The 20,180-nt window shown below is 42.3% G+C and overlaps 2 protein-coding genes across 2 annotated transcripts; both read right to left on the bottom strand.

Moving 5' to 3' along the window:
• Nucleotides 1-6,340: 6,340 nt before the first annotated feature.
• On the bottom strand, nucleotides 6,341-10,601 carry si:dkey-6n21.13 (P2Y purinoceptor 3). Its single transcript, XM_020656318.3, has 2 exons — nucleotides 10,394-10,601; nucleotides 6,341-8,086 (listed from the first exon to the last, which is right to left on the bottom strand). The coding sequence occupies exon 2, from the start codon at nucleotides 7,901-7,903 to the stop codon at nucleotides 6,467-6,469; it is 1,437 nt and encodes a 478-aa protein (XP_020511974.2). The 5' UTR covers nucleotides 7,904-8,086; nucleotides 10,394-10,601; the 3' UTR covers nucleotides 6,341-6,466.
• Nucleotides 10,602-11,185: 584 nt separating this feature from the next.
• On the bottom strand, nucleotides 11,186-19,920 carry si:dkey-6n21.12 (schwannomin-interacting protein 1). Its single transcript, XM_020656315.3, has 7 exons — nucleotides 19,570-19,920; nucleotides 18,538-18,802; nucleotides 17,388-17,512; nucleotides 15,573-15,657; nucleotides 15,343-15,468; nucleotides 13,200-13,317; nucleotides 11,186-13,124 (listed from the first exon to the last, which is right to left on the bottom strand). The coding sequence occupies exons 1-7, from the start codon at nucleotides 19,632-19,634 to the stop codon at nucleotides 13,024-13,026; spliced, it is 885 nt and encodes a 294-aa protein (XP_020511971.2). The 5' UTR covers nucleotides 19,635-19,920; the 3' UTR covers nucleotides 11,186-13,023.
• Nucleotides 19,921-20,180: the final 260 nt, after the last annotated feature.

The following is a 20,180-nucleotide window of genomic DNA, read 5'->3' as shown; positions in this document are numbered from 1 at the left end:
AAGTGTAGAATATGAATGTGTATAATTACATCCAGAGACTTTTGTACAATACATTTGTGACTATCTGTTGTTTATTTTAACCCTTTTGAACTGTTTAATGTCTACATGTTTAACCTAAATATTGCGAAATTAAATAAGGGAAAATGTGATATTAACATATGTAGGACTATTGTAAAATGTTATTTATGACCAAACCAATCTGTAAAGGCTATGAGAAGTGGACATGGTGGCTAAAACCTTCATTCTTTCCCAAAGCCAGCAGGGAGACAACTGTCTGATAGTAGCCTACTATAGAAGTCTATGATCAAATGTTCCTATTTCTCAGGGGATTTATTCCCTCAGTAAAGATTTCCTAATGAGTTTATGATCTCAATCTTTAGATTCAAGTCTTCCTTAACACAGTTTAATGTTCATTTAGTGAAATATCGTCCCATTCAGAGTCAAAGAGACCAGGAAGAGGGGAGGGGTTAGGGCTAAATGTAGTTGACAAGTTGTTACCAAGACCACCCAAAAATGTCTTATTTGTCCTCCATCATAATAAAAGACTCCCTGAGGGGTTGGCTGGGTGTTTTCCAGAAAGCAGCCTACATTAAAGTTGATGTCATTAGCTAAAACCCTCCGAATGATGTTATTAGTTGGATTAAATGCATCTTGCTAAACAAGCTTACATAAGGTCTAGGTGAAAACTTCATGTTCGTTAAACCCTCACTCCTCTAGTTCAAATATGGTCACTTCTGGCTCCAAAATAAGATGGAGAAAGCCATAACGCCAAACTGGAGGTGTCAACGGTAATCCCAAAACCAATTGGTAACATCATGATGGTGGTTATATAAATATGAAGGTGATTATTTGATGCCTAAACAAAATGAATGTAGTTGTCAGAATTATTTAAAAAATATATTTCTTAACCCGTTTATCAGTTAATTACCCTTCACCAATCAATACTCAGGACATGACTCCTGAAATGTCTTCAATGGCGGCCACAGTCCTGATTAAAGTTTGGAGTTTCTAGACTGCTACTGTTTAAAGGAAAATAGTTAATATTGAGGTATTTTACAAGAAAATAAATGCAACACAGAAAGAGTCCTTTAATCAGATATGTAACTTCTAGAAACATTAATTCACAAACTGACGCTGGCCCCAGATTTCATATCTAATAAACAAAAGATATTTTTTTAATTTTACTTTGAACACTTATTCTTGTTATACAAATTGATATGTGTGGTGCCATGTCACTGATTTTCCATAGGCCCACTTTGAACTTTAAAACATTTTTGTTTTTGAAATAGAAATATAGATTTGACGTTACTTTAACTTAGGCTCATTTGTTGATCAGGATGTGAGTAAAGGTTAGGAAGGCCCAATAGTAAGTTTTAATTTTCCAATTAATCCACAAGATGTTTAATTTAGAGAGCTGCTCTATAGAGGATGGATTTAAAGTGTCTACTTTGCACCAGCAGAGAGAACCAGAGGCAACGTATAGTTTGAGCTATTGTGTCTCCCAGCTCAGCTGAGAACGTCTGGGATTGAGAGCAAAAACAGAGTAAGTCATTTTACTCAAAATGGACTGGGGTTATCCTTTACTGTACATGTCAGACTAGGAGAATTACAGTGTGACATTGAATCATGCACTGTTTTTTAACCTGCATGACCTTAATCAAGAAGAGTATTAACCCATCAGTTTGTTTTCATGAAATTGTTTTGATGTCATGTATGGATTTATGTTCATTGAAATACAGTTTTACTGAGTTTGAGCCCTATGTTAGGGAGAACACATTCAACAATGACAATACTATTATCTCTATTCATAGTAACTGCTTTAATTGTAGAATTAAAATGATGATGAAATGGAATTATCGTCCCAGTTTAAGGGTCGGAAATTTCTGACATTTCAGCATGCTGTATGTATGCAGGAAAAAGTCTGTGTGTAGAGCACAAGAGGCTGATTGCATCGGTCCAAATTCCAATACAGAATTCCGCTGGTGGTCATCTGAAAATGATTTAGCTTCAATTCATGTTTTTAAAGAGATATCTGAAACCAAGTCAAACTAACAATCTGCGTAAATGACTACTCCAACTCCATTCCTGCTCTTGAAGTTGCTAACTGGACTGTAACAGTAGCAAGGCAGTCTTTTATTGCTAACCATTGCTAAATTGAAAGCCCCAAAAAGTTGGCCATCTCTCCAAGAGGCAGTTTTGTAATAAGACTATAGGGATGTGTCCAGAGATTGACCAGGACCACAGTTTTTTTTATTTAATCCAGCCGGGTGGTTTTTGAGCCTGATATGAAACCAAGTTTTTTTTTAAATATATATTTTATTATTTTTTCACATAACAAACACATAACAAGACAGCACAGACGCAGCCAAATTACTGAAGAAAAAAAATATATATAAAACAATAATAACATACATGGGTCATAATAACATATATCATATCAGATACAATCTTATCTTCCTAAATGACATGTCAAAGGGAAAAACATGATGTATTTTTGAAGATAAAGAGTGGGCACCCTTTCTGCAATAAGCCAATCAGATCAGTGGGAAGATAATCTATGAAGGGTTGCCAATTATTATAAAATAGGTTGTCATTGCCCTTTAATTTAGCACTGAGGTGTTCCATAGGAAAAACCTTAAATGTTTCTCTGTACCACTGCGTGACTGATGGAGGCTTCTCCTGAATCCACTGAAACAGAATACATCTCCTCGCTAGGAGCAGAAGTTTACCCATTAGAACGATCTGTCCTTTTGATAGAGAGTTGCGTAGGTAAGTTCAGGAGAAACAAGGCTGGCTCTAGTTTTATTGTTCTGTGAAAAATTAAGCCAAACTCCTGGGCAACATTTTTCGAATACCTGGATATTAAGGGACATTGCCAAACACAGTGATAGTAAGTTCCTACTTATTTTTTACACTTCACACAGAGGGCGGAGATCCGAGGATTAATTTTGTTTAAAAATTGTGGTGTTCACTGAAGTCTATGTAATATTCTGTATTGGCTCTCTTTGAGTCGATTACATGTAAAGATTTTCCTAGCTGAAACAAAGCTACCTGACCACGCCTCAGCGCTAAGTTCAACCTCCAAGTCCCTTTCCCATGATTCCCTAGTTCTCTCAACCCTATCACAATTAATAGGATGTGATTTGTCATAAAAAAGGGAAATTATTTTTCTGTCGTTGAGAGCATTTAAACAAAAATTGAGAAGAAAACTTTCAATTGAACTCAACAATGGTTGATCAGTGGGGATAATACGATCTGATTGGACAAAATGCCTAACTTGGAGAAAACCAAAGAAGTCGCTATTTGGTATTCTGTATTTGGTCTTGAGTTGATTGAATGACATAAAATCACCATTTTGAAAGAAATCAGCCACAAATCTTAGACCCTTTGAATACCAGTCATTGAAAATACTTTTCCCTATACCTGGAGAGAAGGCTTTATTTTGAGTCAGAGGTTGTAATGCTGATGAGAAACCTCTCCAGCCAATGTGTTTCGTAATATCTCTCCATACATATTCTAAGTGTGCTAAACATGACAGCGTTGTTTTTAACATCTGCTGGCAGTTCGCCAGCATCAGTTGAGAGGAGACTGAAAGGAGAGATAGGGGAACAGCACCATGAATCTGCTAGAGGCTCCCCTTGATGTATAAAATGGTTTAGCCAGCGTGATATTATCCTGCCGTGGCAGGCCCAATTGTAATATAGAAAATTAGGAAGTGCTTGACCCCCCCTGTCTATTGGCAACTGTAAGGTCTTCATCTTTAGCCTAGATTTCTTGCCATGCCATATACATTTTGAAAGAGATCTTTCGATATCCAAAATAACTCTTCTATTGATCTTAAGTGGCAACATTTGCATTGGGTACAACATCCTGGGGAGCACATTCATCTCAACCAAGCTTATCCTACCCATCCATGACAGAGGAAGATCAAACCATCTGTTGAGGTCATTTTTAACTGCTTTCAAAGTTGAAATGAAATGTAATTTATACAATTCTTTTATGTCTGCTGATACTCTAATCCCCAGATAGGTAAAGCCTGAAATTGACCACCTGAACAGAAAATTAACAAGGGTATCCGGGTCACCAAAGTCTCTGAGAGGCAAGTCCTCGGATTTGTCATAACACATTTTTTACCCTGAAATTTGGCCAAATTGACTTATAATTGATTCCAATACCGGTGTGGAGCTCTCTGGATTAGTAATAAACAACAATATATCATCAGCATAGAGCGAGATCCTGTATTCTGTGTCTCCCAATGTGACACCAGAAAAACAATGGTGGGTTCTAACGGCCTCTGAGAGGCTTGAGCGGAAGTGCGAACAAAAGCGGCGAAAGGGGACAGCCCTAGCGTGTGCCTCTATTCAGAGGGAACATATCAGACACTGAACCATTTACCAGAATTCTTGCAGAGGGAGATCAAAAGGAGCTTAACCCAAGTCGTGAAACCAGAGCCCAAACCAAACCTGTTAAGAACATCAAATAGATACTCCCACTCCACCCGATCAAAAGCTTTTTCTGCATCCAATGAAACAGCAAGAATCATTTTCTTTGTATTTTGTGAAAATTGTATAACATTCAGGAGCCGACGAGCATTGGACTGGGAGTACCTACCTTTTATAAACCCTGTCTGGTCTGATCCAACCAAGATGGGCAAGACCTCCTCCAGTCTTCGAGCCAGAAGCTTGGATAATATTTTGCTATCAACTCCGAGTAAGGTTATTGGTCTGTAAGAAGCACAGCTGTCCAAGGGGTTTTCTTTTTTTTAAATCAAGGAGATATGGGCAAGATTTAGAGTTGATGGAAGTGTTCCCCTTTCAAAAGATTCTAGAAACATTTTAGTTAAAGGTCGGACAACCAACCTGGACATTTGTTTTATAAAATTCAGGGCCGAACCCGTCAGGACCTGGGCCTTTTGCGAGACTGACAAGGAGCCTGCCAGGTTTGTTTCCAGATTCAAATAATCTATGTTTAGCAAAAAAAATAGCTGATTCTGCTTTTTGGGTTAGAAGTTGATCTAAGGCAGAGTGCGCTGCTTCTAATTTTTTAAACAAAGATACGGAGGAAGAGGCTTTAAAGACTATTTCCAAGGTTTTAATTTGCTGCTCAAGCTGTTTTGCTAATGTATTCTTCCTCTTTGCAGCTGTATCAGAAATTATGCCCCCCCTCAGGAAAGCCTTGCCTGTTTCCCATAAAGTAGATGCAGATACATCAGGTGATTCATTAGTGGAAATAAAAAGTTCCCATTGTTTTTCTAAATATGTTACAAATTCAGGATTGCTGAGAAGAGATGGATTTAGGCGCCAGTGTCTAGATAGAGGGTCATAATAAGGTGGTAGGAGTTCTATAGAAACTAATGAATGATACAAAAGGACAAATGCATCAATAGAGCAGGATTTAGTCCAATTGACAAATAAATAGTCAATTCTTGAGAAAGACTGATGAGGGCGAAAGGGAGAAAAAAGAAATATTTTTTTTCTTGAGGATTAATGATTCTCCATGCATCAAATAAGCCTAGATCTAGACATAGATCCTTTGTGGCTTTCGCCATCCTGGATAGAGGTAAAGTTTTAGATGGACTGTGGTCCATTTCTGAAAACCAATCCGCAATTGAAATGTCCTCCTAATATAACAAAAGAGGGGCAAACCCAAGTTTTATGTTGCATGGTTAGGTTTAGGAAAACGTTTAAATAATATGTCAACATTATGTTCTGGTTGAACACAAGCTGTAGTCTCCTTATTGAAGGAAAAAAATAATAATCAAAAAACCCTGAAATCTGCAGGCACAGAAACACTTTGATGTTGCAGGGACGAAATACTCAACATTTGACATCTAAATATAAACCAACATGGGGCATGGTTACATCATGTCACTGCATCACCAGCGTAAACTCAGACCTCTGTCTTTCCCTTTCCATACTCACCTGGTGTTCCTGCAGAGCTTTGTTTCCTCAGATGTTCAGATCAGGTCGTTTTTATAACTTGCTGCTTTACAGTGCACAACAGGTGAAAAGTTGTGACAAACAAACAAGAAAGTCTCTGAGTGCTGGGCCATGAAACAAAACATTAATATCCATATGCTGTAGCTTTCTCTGTTGCAACTTCCCTGTTAGCAAAACATCAGTTTGAACTCACGGCAACCGTCTAAATGACGACAACTGATGATTTGTCAAGTTTGATCCAAGCAAACTCTGGTCTTCGAAGGTAGTGGAGCATTTCTAATCTAGAACACATCATACAAATTAAACCCTGTCAAAGACAAATACGGATTATCATCACCATTCATGTTGCATTGACCCTTTCAGTACCTTCCAAAGTATGAATAAAAGACATACTAAACATCTTGTTTTGGTTTTCTTTAATCATTGCTTTTGCTAAAGTTCTTCATATGTTATATATTATTTTGATTTCCAGTAAAAGAAAACATACAGTGCATCTAAAATGTTTTTGTCCTTCCTCATGAAAATAGTCATTCAACTATAAACCGAACTTTTGCTCTGTTCATGTATGGCGGACTGTTGTGGAAAGCTTTATTCTCCTCGTTGTTTATTCCATCTTCCATCCCTCCTTCATCTGCATCCTTTCCTTTTCCCATCATCCTCAGGGGCAGCAGAAGCCCGCCATGTTGGTGGTTGGTGGTGTTTACCATCTGGCAGCAGTGAGCTCCGCCCTTGTCTTTGGTCAGGAAGTATAGGAGGGCGTTGAGCCATGCGTTAAAGGATGCCAAAGGCCGGGTGATCTTATAGCACATGGAGACCATGGTCATGGTGTGGCATGGGACTCTATTGGTCACTTTCAGCAGGAGGAAGATGGTTCTGGTTACGTGGAAGGGGAAGAAGCACAGAGCAAAGAGAAGGGTGATTGTAATAATGGTCTTAATCGATTTGCGTCTGCGATTGGCATAGGGGGAGTTGGCGCCAAGAAAAATGGAAACTCCTTCATCTCTTATCCGTGTCCTCGACATGCCATTGCTTCCTCTTCTTTCTCCTCCATCGATCTTAGGGCTTCTTCGAAAATGTCTATGTATCCCTTCGTGTCCCCCTGCCCTCGAACCTCTGCTGGATGAGGGCTGAATGTGTAGACTCCTAAATATGGTCAGAACAACATGAGAGTAACACCAAGCAATGATGGAAAACGGTACAAAAAAGCCCAGCAAATGGAGAATGATTCCATATGGCACGTAATCAGGAAACTCCTTGTCTATGGCATCGTCCCAACAGTTCTGGTACTCCTCAATGACCACCCCGAGGTTCCCATTGCTAGTACTACCATTCATTGATAATACCTCATGGCTAAGGTTGACTGTAGTGCTACCATTACCATTAAGACCAGCCAATCTCGTTACATGACCAGTCTGAGCAAACCTGAAGATTGGGCAGGTCAAAGCAAACACAACGATCCAAACCACGACACAGGTGCACTTGACGGCCTTCTTGGTCTCCAGCGTGATGACTCTCATTGGGTGGCAGATTCCGAGGTATCTGTGCACGGAGATACAGGTAAGGAAGAAGATGGAGCAGTAGAGGTTAAAGTAGAAAAGAAAGCGAACCAGACGGCACATGAAGTCCCCAAACATCCAGCGATCCCGCATCACGTAACTAGCCACCAGGAAGGGAAGCGACAATCCGTACATAAAGTCCGTAGAGGCCAGGTTGACCATGTAGATCAGGGAGGCGTTCCATCGCTTTGTCCTGCGGAAGGAGCGGTAGAGGATGACGGAGTTCAGGGAAATGCTGAAGATAAAGGTGAAAGAGTAGCAAATGGGGAGGAAGATGTACTTGTAAGACTCGTCTATGCTGCAGGATGGAGATGGAGGGAAGGTAGAGGGAGAAGGTGGGAAGGCATCAAAGAGTTTGTTGAGTACCGATGTGCTGATGTTGAGGGGAACTCCACTGCTGGATGACATTTTGAGGGTTTCAATGATGTTCAGGTGAGAGAGAAGTTGGTGTATGATTGTACTTTAGGGAATCCGTCAAGCTTTTCCTCTGTCATTTTTGTACTCTGTCATTCTTGAGTCTTTAATGGTAATCCTTTGTGATACTTTGCAGCAGATTCTCAGAGGATTTCAGAAGATCCAGAAGAGGGTCACCTAAAGATAAAGAGACAAAACAGTCATACGCTTGTATTGAATTTGGAAAGAAAATAGAATCCTGGTATTTTCCAACCTTAGTCCTCCTTCAAAATATTTTCAACACAGGAGACTTAAAGATACTTTACAAAAATATTTCTTCAGCTTTCAGCAGTGAAACTGGTGGTAATGGTTATTTTAAGTCTCATGCACCAATCAAAGTCAGGCTTTTGTACTTGGGATCCCCTAAAAACTTTCACTAAACTAAACTTTCATTCTGGATCTCATTCTGGGTCAGTTCATCACTTTTTGGATAAGCTAGCAATATTGTCATCTATGTTTATGAAGCTCTTGAAAGTCCTCTTGGAAAAGGGGCTCTACATTTTGTTTTTTCTAATATTTAGGGGACTGACTGGAAAGAGGAGTAGCTTCCCGTCACCCCTCCCCCCCTCCTCTCTGACTGTTGACCAGGCCTTTGCACAATCTGTTTGACCTCCTGCTGAATGCTGCTGATTCTTTGTGCTTGTTTGCCTTCCTGTGTACAAGGGTATGCTGCTGATTCAGTTCTTCTTCTCACCCCATTAACTCTGCAATAAGTAACCACACTTCCCCCCGGTGTCTCTGCACATCCGTCATACTTCCATCACACTGGCTGAATTTATGATACATAGATTTGGAAGCCACCATTATTATGTCTACAATTAAAGAAAACAACAGGGTTCAGTCAGGTAGAAACCCTTTAGCACTCAGTGGAAAGCTTCATTATCAGCATGTTAGCATGGGCACACAGACAGACGCCACTGTATGTTTGTGTAAGCATGAAGAGAGGTTATATCCACAGGTGATACACCACTTAGTGTATCAGTTCAACAAAGGTCTCTGTCCTATAACCTGAGTATGATCATATTCATAGCAGCCTTATTAGCTCAGCTGTAAAAGATGTCTAAGAGCCTAAATCAAGAATAAAGCTGAATTCATGCACTTCTGAAAATTTATAGAAAATTCAGACAGTCTGTTCCTGAAATCTTCCTGAGTAGGTTGTTAACACATGTTCTTAGCAGGGGGAAACTGTCTGTTGGGAGTGGGGGTCTCAGAAGGCAGAACATGACGTAAAAAGGACCACAAAGAAGTGGCAGACTAGGGCCAACACTATCATACCAAAATGTGTTGTTTGACAGAATCACAAAAAAAATTACAAAGTTTCATTTTGTGCACGGAGATCAGGTGTGCAGTCTACGTTCGGGCGCCAGTCCCAGGATACAAATGTCACCACCCTCTCGCACTCTTTAAAATGTTCTGCTCCGTTCTCACATCAGCTCACTGACTACTAGGATGGTGGCTGGAGAAATGTTTGAGCAAAGTCAGAGTAACAATATTGTCTGTTTGCATTTTTGACAGAAACATGTTCCAGCCTGCAGCAGGTAAACAGACTGTACCGTCTGCAGCAGGTAAACAGACTGTAACGTCTGCAGCAGGTAAAATGGCTGTAACATCTGCAGCGGGTAAAGAGACTGTAACGTCTGCAGCGGGTAAACAGGCTGTAACGTCTGCAGCGGGTAAAGAGACTGTAATGTCTGAAACAGGTAAACAGACTGTAACGTCTGCAGCAGGTAAACAGGCTGTAACGTCTGCAGCAGGTAAACAGAATGTAACGTCTGCAGCAGGTAAACAGAATGTAACGTCTGCAGCAGGTAAACAGACTGTAACGTCTGCAGCAGGTAAACAGAATGTAACGTCTGCAGCATGTGTCCATTAATCTCCATTTATTTTATAAAAACTTAAAAATCTGTCATCAGCTGTTACGCATTCTTTCAGTTCATTATATCCAGCAACAAAAAGTAATAAGCAAAGTAAGCAGAGTAAAACATTTTATATCGTAAACAGTTGAGATTTTTAGAAATCTAAATCCATTTAATAAAACATTGTTGGTCTCCGTTGAATTCCATTCAGCCAGATTCATAACCATGTTGCAGATTATTTAACATTTTTAAACCTTGGAAGTGGAAGTAAACGTTCTGAAACAGAATAAATACAAAGACACTTGAAATTTTCCTGAACATTCATTACTACATCGATCAGATTGAGTCTATAATTATTTTTCTCTGATGTCGTGGGATTTAGTGGTTGTGAATGGTATGTCAGTTTATCAGGAGAACAGTTTGTAACATGTTTATAAAGTTTATGATTTCAAAGCAGTGATTTTATTATATGAAGTTTACCAGTTTTACAGCTTTAACGTCCTGTTCCAAATATAACCGATGTTTGTGGAAGTGTTTTTGCTCATAAATTCCTGCATCACTGCGCTCACAGGTCAGACAAAGAGCTCACCTGAGCGTCCATATGGCTCCTGTTCCGTCTGCGGCCCATCAGAATAATCATAGAAACATCCAGAAGACGTGGACTGCTGCTTCACTTTGTGTCAGCTGCTTGTCAAAGACCACCCAGCCTCAAACCACAGCTCCCAGTTTGGACACTCGTGACCTTCACAGGTGGACGTCTGCAGGTTTCTTCTTTTTCTGCTGAAGAGAGAAAACAGTCTGAGAGGTTTCTATGGTGATCAGTCCCTCCCCTCCGTCACCGTGTCATCCTCCCCCCGCCTCACCCCTGTGTGTGTGTGTGTGTCTCTTTAACTCACCTGTTGAACACAGTCAACAGATCTGAAATATTAAGACACACTCCTGAACTGTCGAGGCACTTTAATGTTTTCTGCCCCCGTGAACTTTTGTTTTCACAACATAAACTAAAGTGCAGTGTGTGTCTATGTGTGTGTCCCTGTGTAGTGTGTGTCTGTCTCTGTGCCTCGTGTGTGTGTGTGTGCGTGTCTGTGTCTCTGTGTGGGTAGTGTGTGTGTGTAAATAGAGGCCTGATTTTGGTTGTAATGTCGTCTGAAGAACAAACATGACGATGATTCAAGTGAAAACATTAACGCGACATCACAGAGGAATTCAGTCTGGTGCTCTCTGGCACCGCCTGAAGGTCTGTGAGTGTAACTGCACTGTGGTGAATCACAGAAGCTGTTTTCACATGTTCACACACAATACTCACAGCAGGAGAATATGTAAATAAACGTCCACAGTTCTGCTTCTTAAAACTTTAAATAAAGAGAAAACATTTCAGCCATCATCTTCATGTCATTTTATTAATGAAGTTCGTCAGTGAAGAAGAGAGAAACATCAACAATAATCAATCTTGTTTTATACACCAACATTTTAATAACGTGTGCCGAGACTGAAAAAAAAACTAACATGGTTAAAAAATCCCTTACATATCCCACGACAATGACGACATGACAACAACATCAATGTCGAAAGTGACAACAAAAACATGACAACTACATCTACAACATTTACCAAGCGATTTGGTGAGATTAATCAGCGTGCTTGTTTACTCAGACGAGATGGTTCAGACTTTCTAAAGTCAGATGAACGTTTCGACCGGATCGATCAGTCGGCAGATTCAGCAGCTTCTCACGAAGATTCAAAGAGGAAACAGAAGAGTTAAAGACGAGTTGCGTTATCGTCCGGTGAGTTTCTCTTCTCATCATCAGTCTCAGTGAGGTCACTTCAGGTGATGTCAGAAGGTGAACGTTTCTGATTGGTCAATCACACAGAGACTCTGAATGTTTCAGTTCAATCTGGGATCAGTGCGGGAACTTAAAGTGAGACTGGTTGGACTAAAGGAGCGACCACAGAACCTTTAAATCAAACTCAGACTCTGTAAACATCCGACTCTTTGGCCCCTAAAAACAGAATTAACGAGGATTTAAACTTTAAAGTAGAGCTGCTCCATCATCCCTTCTGGGCCTCCATCCATGTGTGGTGGTGACTGTGTCTGCAGAGACCCTGTCCTCTGACTGGATTTGACTGTTCTGCTTTGTTCTTGTTGACTCTGGTGTGTTTCCTCCAGCCAATGACAGAGCAGCAGGTGAGTTTAGGAGTTCATACAATTCAGTGATTGGACGCCATTCAAACAGGTGAATATGACAGAAGTGGACGTAGCAGCAAAGAAGAGAAAAAATAATCACAGTGAGGAGAAACACCAAGTAGATAAAGCTTGTTCTAAAAGCAGGGTGAACCTTTTCTTGGCTTTTACCGCTGGATGTGGAGTTGGTCTGCTTCCTGTTGGGCAGGCAGGTAACAAAGCCCTGTCCTTCAGCTGTCCTCGCCCAAACTGTGACCACACGCAACAAACGTTCCCTTTGTGCATCTCTGACCCAGAGAGGAGCAGCTTTTTGAAAACGTGTTAGAGACGCCACAAAGAAGTCATATACTCATCTGTGTTTAATCTCCTGACAACATTCAACAATCAGTGAGATGATAAAGTGACTTTACTATATGATCAGACATTAAGGAAACATGCTATGTTGAAGTGCTGGCTTTTCTGCTGCTCTGTTATTTTTCATCACATCCTGCATCCATCTGTGTGCTCCTCCCCTCTTCACCATGATGATGCTGACCACTCCTCATCTACTGAGTGAACCATATGTGAGGACATGGTGCCCTCCTTTACCTGCAATCCTGGTGCAGAGGATTTGAGATCTGAGTCTAAACATGACAGAAACCCAAAATTGTCCCTGTTCAGGTCCCCCGTTCAGGATCATCTCTGGTGTAAACAGTCCTTTAGAGACACAAAGATTCCCTTTAAAAACACGAAAACATGAAAAAGAACTCTGCAGGCATCTACTCAAACTCTCCTCTGTGATTTGACTGCTCAGCCTGATCGCTTCAAAACGTTTGACTCCGTCTGATTCTCCACCAAGTCCTCAGACTGTTTAATATGTTTGTGGGATATATAAACCCTCCTCATCCTCAGAGCGAGGTCAGGTCCTCATCCTCAGAGCGAGGTCGGGTCCCTGTTCTCAGAACAGGGTTGGGTCCTCGTTCTCAGAGTGAGGTCAGGTCCTCGTCCTCAGAGTGAGGTCAATTCCTCGTCCTCAGAGCGAGATCAATTCCTCGTCCTCAGAGCGAGGTCAGGTCCTGGACCTCCAACAGCATGGCGTCCTGCTCCGTCCTCAGCTGGTCCCGGACCTGCAGGAGACCAACCAGCTCGGAGCTCAGGTCTGACACACGGAGACACTCGTTAGATGAAACAAAGGGGTTTATGTGAAGAACAAACATGCAGTGTGTGGAGATACCTTGGATGTTCTTGCTGAGCGACTTGTTGAGAGCGTTCAGCTCCTTCATGCTGAACTTTTGTAAATCGCTTAGATCCAGATGTCTCCTCTTGACGGCGGCATCACTGCGAGCTGCAGACTGAAAACATGAGAGGAGAGAGTCAGATAGTTTCAAAGGTCACATGTTATATAACATCCACTTCACCATGTTCCTCTAACACTAACATTTGTCTCTAGTCAGTCTACAAACCCCCCAATGATGAGAAGTGCCTGCTCCACTTTTCAGAAAATGTGTGATCAAACAGGCCGTTTGGAGATTTTCCCATCATGACATCACAAAGGGCAGTAACCCCTCCCCCAGGTGGGTGACACTCCCACAGCCAGGTGTTTGTTCTGCCCTCTGAGTCTGCCTTCTCATTGTACACAATAAGACGTAGCACGAGAAAGCCCAAAACACCCAAGCCCTTCTAGAGAGGGGGCGTGGTCAGACACAAATCATTTACATTTAAAGGTACAGACACAGAAACAGCCTGTTCTGAGCAGGGCTGAAATAGAGGGGTTTATAGGAATGATCAAATACAGGATCAGAGTGGATTAATACCAAGAAACTTCACACGCATGTTTTGAGGAGCTCTGAGACTTAAACTGGTTGATGAGGAGGAGAATATGTCACCTTTAAAGTTTTGAAGAAGCATGCAGCCCCGCTGATACTTCAGGCAGGAACTTCAAGGACATGTAGCTTCTCAATAAATCAAAAAACTGTGTCATATCTGATCCTCTGTTCCTCCTCACAGAAACCTCAGAGTGCTTCACTAACATCCAGAGAAGTATGCAGCAGTATGAAAGCCTCCCTGATCAGGCACAGGGACCAGAAGTGGACAGAAGACCATCTTAAGGTCCTGACACACCAAGCAGACGGCTTAGAGCTAGTGGCAACGAAGGCCGCCTGTGGTGTCGCCTTTTGTCTTGGCCAAAAAGTTTCACTATAACACACCGCAAAGACTACAGCCAACGGCCAACCACCACGTATGTTCTGTGCATGTGAGAGGAAATAACTCTTCATGCCAGCAGGTGGCGGTAGTCTGTAATCGTCATTCCAAAAAGGTGAAACTGGAAGAGGACAAGGAAGAACGCGGATAAATAAACCGTTGTTATGATACGAGAAGACCATTTTCTCACCGCTGTCGCTCAACACTCGTAATATAGGAACTTCTAATGGAGAATAATGTCTGATAAAAAGTTGAACATAGCGCTGGCGTTGTCAGCCCTTGGTCTTTTATTAGTGAAACAAGAAGAGAATAGGCACTTCCGTATTTCTTCTTGTGCACTGGCTTTGTTTGGCTTATCTGAACAGCCAATCAGAGAGATTCCTACAGCCAACAGCTCCGGACGCCGATTCAACATCAGGGGGCTCATTTATCAACAGTGCGTAAAAAAATCTGTATTTATCAAACATGCGGACGGCGATCGTACGCACATCGGTAGGTAATCAGTGTTGATAAATCCCACATGTTCTTAACCAGCAGGCTCGTGCATGTTCGGGGACATTTGCATTCAGAAACGCCTCCACTAAACCATTTATGGTAACAACACACCTCTTTAAAAACCACGTGAACATATTTACCTCAGCGGAATAATACGAGAGCAAAGAAAAGAAGCTTTATAACAGAAATGAAAGTGTATGAGGTTGAATAAAAAACGGTAATAAATAAATAGATAAATTAATAAAATAAGGTTAGTAACTCTCGTGCTGTGATCCAATTAAATTATTAGTCTTTTCACTTAGTCGAAGTTACTAACAAAAGAACAAATGCTGCATGACAGAAGGTGACAGGTCAGAGGAGAAAAGACGAAGATGAAGTTTGAGATTAAACTCAGTGCAAAAATAAAACGCATCGCGACACAAGTAAAAGTACAAGTTGATAAATCCCACTATTTGTGTGGGAATGTTCTTACGCACACATTACGCACTGTTGATAAATGAGCCCCCTGGACTTTAGTGGTGAAGCATGCAGGCACGGTACAGATTACAGTGTTAGTGTGCCCTAAATCTCTAAACGTTGGACCTCCTCTGACGGGATGCAGGAAGGACACTGGAGCAGGTGGATGTGTTCAGGAGTCACAGGCTAATGCGTCCTTTCAGAAAGATCAAATGGTCTCTCACCACAGATCTGTGGTCGGTCCTCAGGCGGTCCCTCAGGTTCCTCAGCGTGTTCCTGAAGCCTCTAGACTTAGGTTTGTCCGGCTTGGCTGCAGGCTGAGGACTCTTCTGGACCTGAACCGCCCCCCTCTTCATCAGCCATGATGGACACACCACACGGAGGAGATGCTCATTAGAAACAGGGTTTAAACTCTGATCTTTAATCTGCTGTTTTATGACTGAGGTTTGGTTACCCTGCTCTCCTCCTTTTCCTCGTCCTCCTCCTCACTCTCACTGTCGTTGATGAAGCAGAGCTGGAGGTTCATCTGCGTCTGCAGCCTGCAGGAGGAAACACAAATACACCTTTTTATAAACAGCTGATTATTCAGAGACCAACATGACCGCTCACTCACATGACGGGAATGAAACGTTGCCGATGTCTTGGTGCAATTGAGACAGTCGCCCTTTTCAGACTGCTTTTTTCACTAAAGTGCCAGCACATAACTAAGCTCCGCCCTCGTCTTATCTTTATACGTTGAAGTTGATTCTGCGACGGCGTTATATAAACGCCCCAGTCTGTGAGGTCACATTGTGTTTCATCGTTGCAGAAGCACGACACAGCGGGAGCTCCACATACACACACAGCGCTGTTCTCCCCCGCTGGCTCAGCTGATCCAGTCTCTCCTCTGTAACGCCTCTGTTACTACCTCTGCAGATGCTACGGGGGGGGGGGGGGGGGGGTCACTTTGTCCCCTCATTACACCTCCACAACATTCAGACTGAAGGAGAAACGTCACAGGGGCGTAAATATCACGGCTTGAAACGGCGCTCTGAACGCGGCTTATGTGTTTGCATTTTATGATCATTGAAAACAACAAATTACCAACATTTGGTGTCGAGAAGTTTTATTTTTGAAGCTTCAAACATGTATCCTTACATTTTTACAAGAATCTAATCAAAGTGTAAAAGTTGTTGTCACGACAATCAAGCATGATTTAGCGCCCCCTGGTGGATGAGTTAAGCCGCTGCAGCAGACGAAGGACTGAGGAGCAGAAACACACCGAGGGAACGTTTCATAGGCCCTTTCTGAATTGTCACAGTTCAGTAGGCAGTACGTACTATTCAGTATGGAGTTTCAGTATACTGAACTTTCGTGGTCATTCAGTATGCATTTTTTGGGTCCACCTCAGTATACTGAACATTTCAGTATAGATACTAACTTCCGGGTTTTATGCAGTATGGATCGAATGCATGCTTTCAGGAAATGAATTGTGTTTTACCACCCACAATGCAGTGCGAAATTAAACGTAAATCGTCACTTCACGTCCGCCTCCAAATCAAAACAAACGAGCGTGGATTAATTGAATACATTTTTAATCTAGAGTTAAAGACCCGAATGAAATCGCTACTTTTAATTAACAACAGACAATATAACAAATATCTGCATTATTATAAAACCTTTCCCCCTCTATTTAAATAATAATTTCACTATTTAAATGTGTCTTTTGTGTTTTATTTTACTTTATATTCTGTATATCACTGTCTTTCATTTGTACTTTCCTTTATGTACTGTATGTTATTTAGTTATTTAATCGAGTTACATTGTGTTATTGTGTTTTTTTTACCTGACTGTATAAATAAAGCTAAAAAAAATAAAAATAAAATAAAAACGGGTGGATGCGGCCAGTTCAGGAAACTTAAATGACGCCACTTCCTTACTGAATGAATCAGAAGAAGTGGGAACAAATATCTGCCTACTCTGAGCGCCTACTGAATACTGCACGGATAGTAGGTACTGTCTACTGCCTACTGACAGATTGAGTGGGTACTTGGCAATTCAGATACAGCCATAATACAGACTTTAAAATGTATATCTGTGAAACACAAAGACTCAGCTGCCTTCAGGACAGCGACGTCTGGTGGCCGACTTACAGTACTACAGCTCTCTGAACATCAGCGCTTCCTCTCGAGTGTTCAGATGAAGACTGTGTGGTTATTATCTTCACAGACATGACAGCGCGCTGATGAGTAACAGCACAGGCATAGGAAGAGTGTGTGTGTGTGTTTACCGTGACGTTAGAGCCAGCACATGGCTGTTGCAGGCGTCGTCTCGATCTTCCCAACTATCCTCTCTCCTCCTCCCTCTCTCCTCCATCCAGCTGAGAGGAGCTCTGCCTCGATCTAAACACACTCCCTAACACACACACACACACACACACACACACACACACACACACACACACACACACACACACACACACACACACACACACACACACACACACACACACACACACACACACACACACACACACACACACACACACACACACACACACACACACACACACACACACACACACACACACACACACACACACAGAGAGAGAGAGAGAGGTGAGAGAGAGATGATGGAGAGGATAAAAGTTAGATGAGGTGGAAGGAGAGAAGGACATGAGGAAGAGAGGACGAGCAAGAGGAGGATGGGTGGAGGATGATTAGTGATGAAGAAGAAGATGACAGGCGGATAGGAGAGGCAGATTAAAGGCGAGGAAGACGAGGAGAGCAGGGTGAGGAAGACGAGGAAGACGAGGAGAGCAGGGCGGGGAAGACGAGGAGAGCGGGGCGAGTAAGATGAGGAGAGCACGGTGAGGTAGACGAGGAGAGCAGGGCGAGGAAGACGAGGAGAGCAGGGTGAGGAAGACGAGGAGAGCGGGGCGAGTAAGATGAGGAGAGCACGGTGAGGTAGACGAGGAGAGCAGGGCGAAGAAGATGAAGAGAGCAGGGTGAGGAAGATGAAGAGAGCACGGAGTGGACGATTTTCAGACCCCGCCCATCTTTGACCTTTAATTTAACCTTTAAAGGTCATATCTAGATTTTGATTGGTAGTTCGGAGTCTTCACATTATTAAAGATGATTATTTCAACATTTTTCAGGAAAACAAAACACGCCATGCTTAAATATCCTGTGGATATCTGTGACTCTGTGAGCGCACACACACACACACACACACACACACACACACACACACACACACACACACACACACACACACACACACACACACACACACACACACACACACACACACACACACACACACACACACACACACACACACACACACACACACACACACACACACACACACACACACACCTCACTTTGACCACGATGTTTTGGAGGTGATGAAACGGACACCTGCAAACGACCTCCTACCTTCGCCTTCTTCTCCTCCTCCTCCTTCTCCAGCTCGGCGATCCTCAGGCTCAGAGCCTCCCAGTGCATGATGGGAAGGCCCAGGTTGTCCTCGCCGTATCCTTCCTGCCACACCATGGCTGCTCCTTCTGAACCTTCCTCCTCCTCCTCCTCCTCCTCCACCTCCTCGTTCTCCTCCTCATCAGAGATCCTGTCGTCCTCCGCCTCGTTGCTCTCCTTCTCCTCCCTCTGATGCTCCTTCTCTCCCTCCATCTTTACGCCGACTCTGTTGGAGACATGAGTACAGAGAGTTGGTGTCGTTCAGTTTATTTTTCTGTTAAACTACACGTATCATTGATAGAATGACAAATATTCTCATTATAGCGTCGTGTAGAGGACTCTGCTGCTTCCACGTCGTTCTTTTTACTTCACGTCTTACCTCAGAGACCCCGCCCCCCTCCGGTCTGACAGGAATGGTCGAACAGGTCATGTTCAAACAGGTCAGGAGGATTTCAGGAGAAGTCCTCCTGAAGTTGTTTGGATATTTTCAGGAGTGTTTGTGTGGAAACAGCTTCAGTTTCAGAGGAACAATAATAATTGTCTGTGTGTGTGTGTGTGTGTTTCAGCATGTTGAAAACAGAGAGTTACATTAAATCTTCCCCTAAGTGATTAATAATTAATATCTTCATTTGAACAATTCTCTTAAATCTGGAGGAGCGTTTATTGGAAGTCTTATGGTACTTTGATTTAACGCTCTGATCTGTGTTTGATCTTTTGCTTTTATTTTGAAGGGAACAAGAATTATAATTATTATAACTGGCCTTTGATCAACTTTCACTCTTTGTTGAGACACTTTTCATTTTTTTTTTTAAAGTTTTACAAAGTGTAATCTCGTTTCGAGCTCTCCTCTCGGCCCTGCCCTGAACTCAAACTCTGACCGAGCAGCGGCTGAATCGATTAATCGACCAGACTCCTGTGATTGATCGGTGTGTGTGTGTGTGTGTGTGTGTGTGTGTGTGTATGTGTGTGTGTGTGTGTAGTAGAGTCACTCACCTGTCTCTCAGGTGTTTGGATTTCAGCTCGTTTTCAGAGAGAACAAACTCAAAGTTTTGCCACATATCTGTTTCTCCTCTCAGCTCCTCCTCCTCCTCCTCCTCCCCCGTCCATCACGATTTCTCCCCAAACTCTTCCCTCTCAACCCGCCTAAAGGAGCTCAAAACTCCGAACTGTGGACCCTGTGTGGTTCCGTGTAGACCCGTGAAGACCTGACCCGGGTCAGTCCAGATAGCTCGGGTTAAAGGCTGCTCTCCTCTCTCCGTCTTTGTCCTCCTCTAACTTCGTCTTCAGACTTCAGAACAAAAGATCCAAACTTCAGGAATTTCACAGGAACAAGTGAAAAACAGAGACTGTAACCTTGAGACTTCCGGTCCTCACCTTCAAAATAAAAGCCTCCCTGTGCTCTATATGGATCCGTTTATTTTGGTAGAAAGAAACCTCTTCTTCCTTTTTCCGGTCTGAGTTTACAAGTTTTAGAAGAAGTCAAAAATATGATTTATATCGTTTTACGTGAAATAATCTTAAATGAAATAAACTTTAAGAAATATACTGGAGAGGAAACGCGAGGTCTGCACCAGGAGGAAGTGAAGCACTCTCAGCTTAATACA

Source organism: Labrus bergylta, chromosome 22, assembly GCF_963930695.1.
Source record: "Labrus bergylta chromosome 22, fLabBer1.1, whole genome shotgun sequence".
In the NCBI taxonomy this organism is placed as follows: Eukaryota; Metazoa; Chordata; class Actinopteri; order Labriformes; family Labridae; genus Labrus; species Labrus bergylta.
This window is presented reverse-complemented; position numbering and strand designations above follow the sequence as displayed.

Coding starts and splice junctions, on each gene's coding strand:
- si:dkey-6n21.13 (XM_020656318.3), bottom strand. CDS start 7,903: ATGTCATCCAGCAGTGGAGTTCCCCTCAACATCAGCACATCGGTACTC.
- si:dkey-6n21.12 (XM_020656315.3), bottom strand. CDS start 19,634: ATGTGGCAAAACTTTGAGTTTGTTCTCTCTGAAAACGAGCTGAAATCC. Junction 17,513..18,537: donor AGGAGGAGAAGAAGGCGAAG/GTAGGAGGTCGT, acceptor TGTGTGTGTTAG/GGAGTGTGTTTAGATCGAGG. Junction 13,125..13,199: donor GCTCAGCAAGAACATCCAAG/GTATCTCCACAC, acceptor TCCGTGTGTCAG/ACCTGAGCTCCGAGCTGGTT.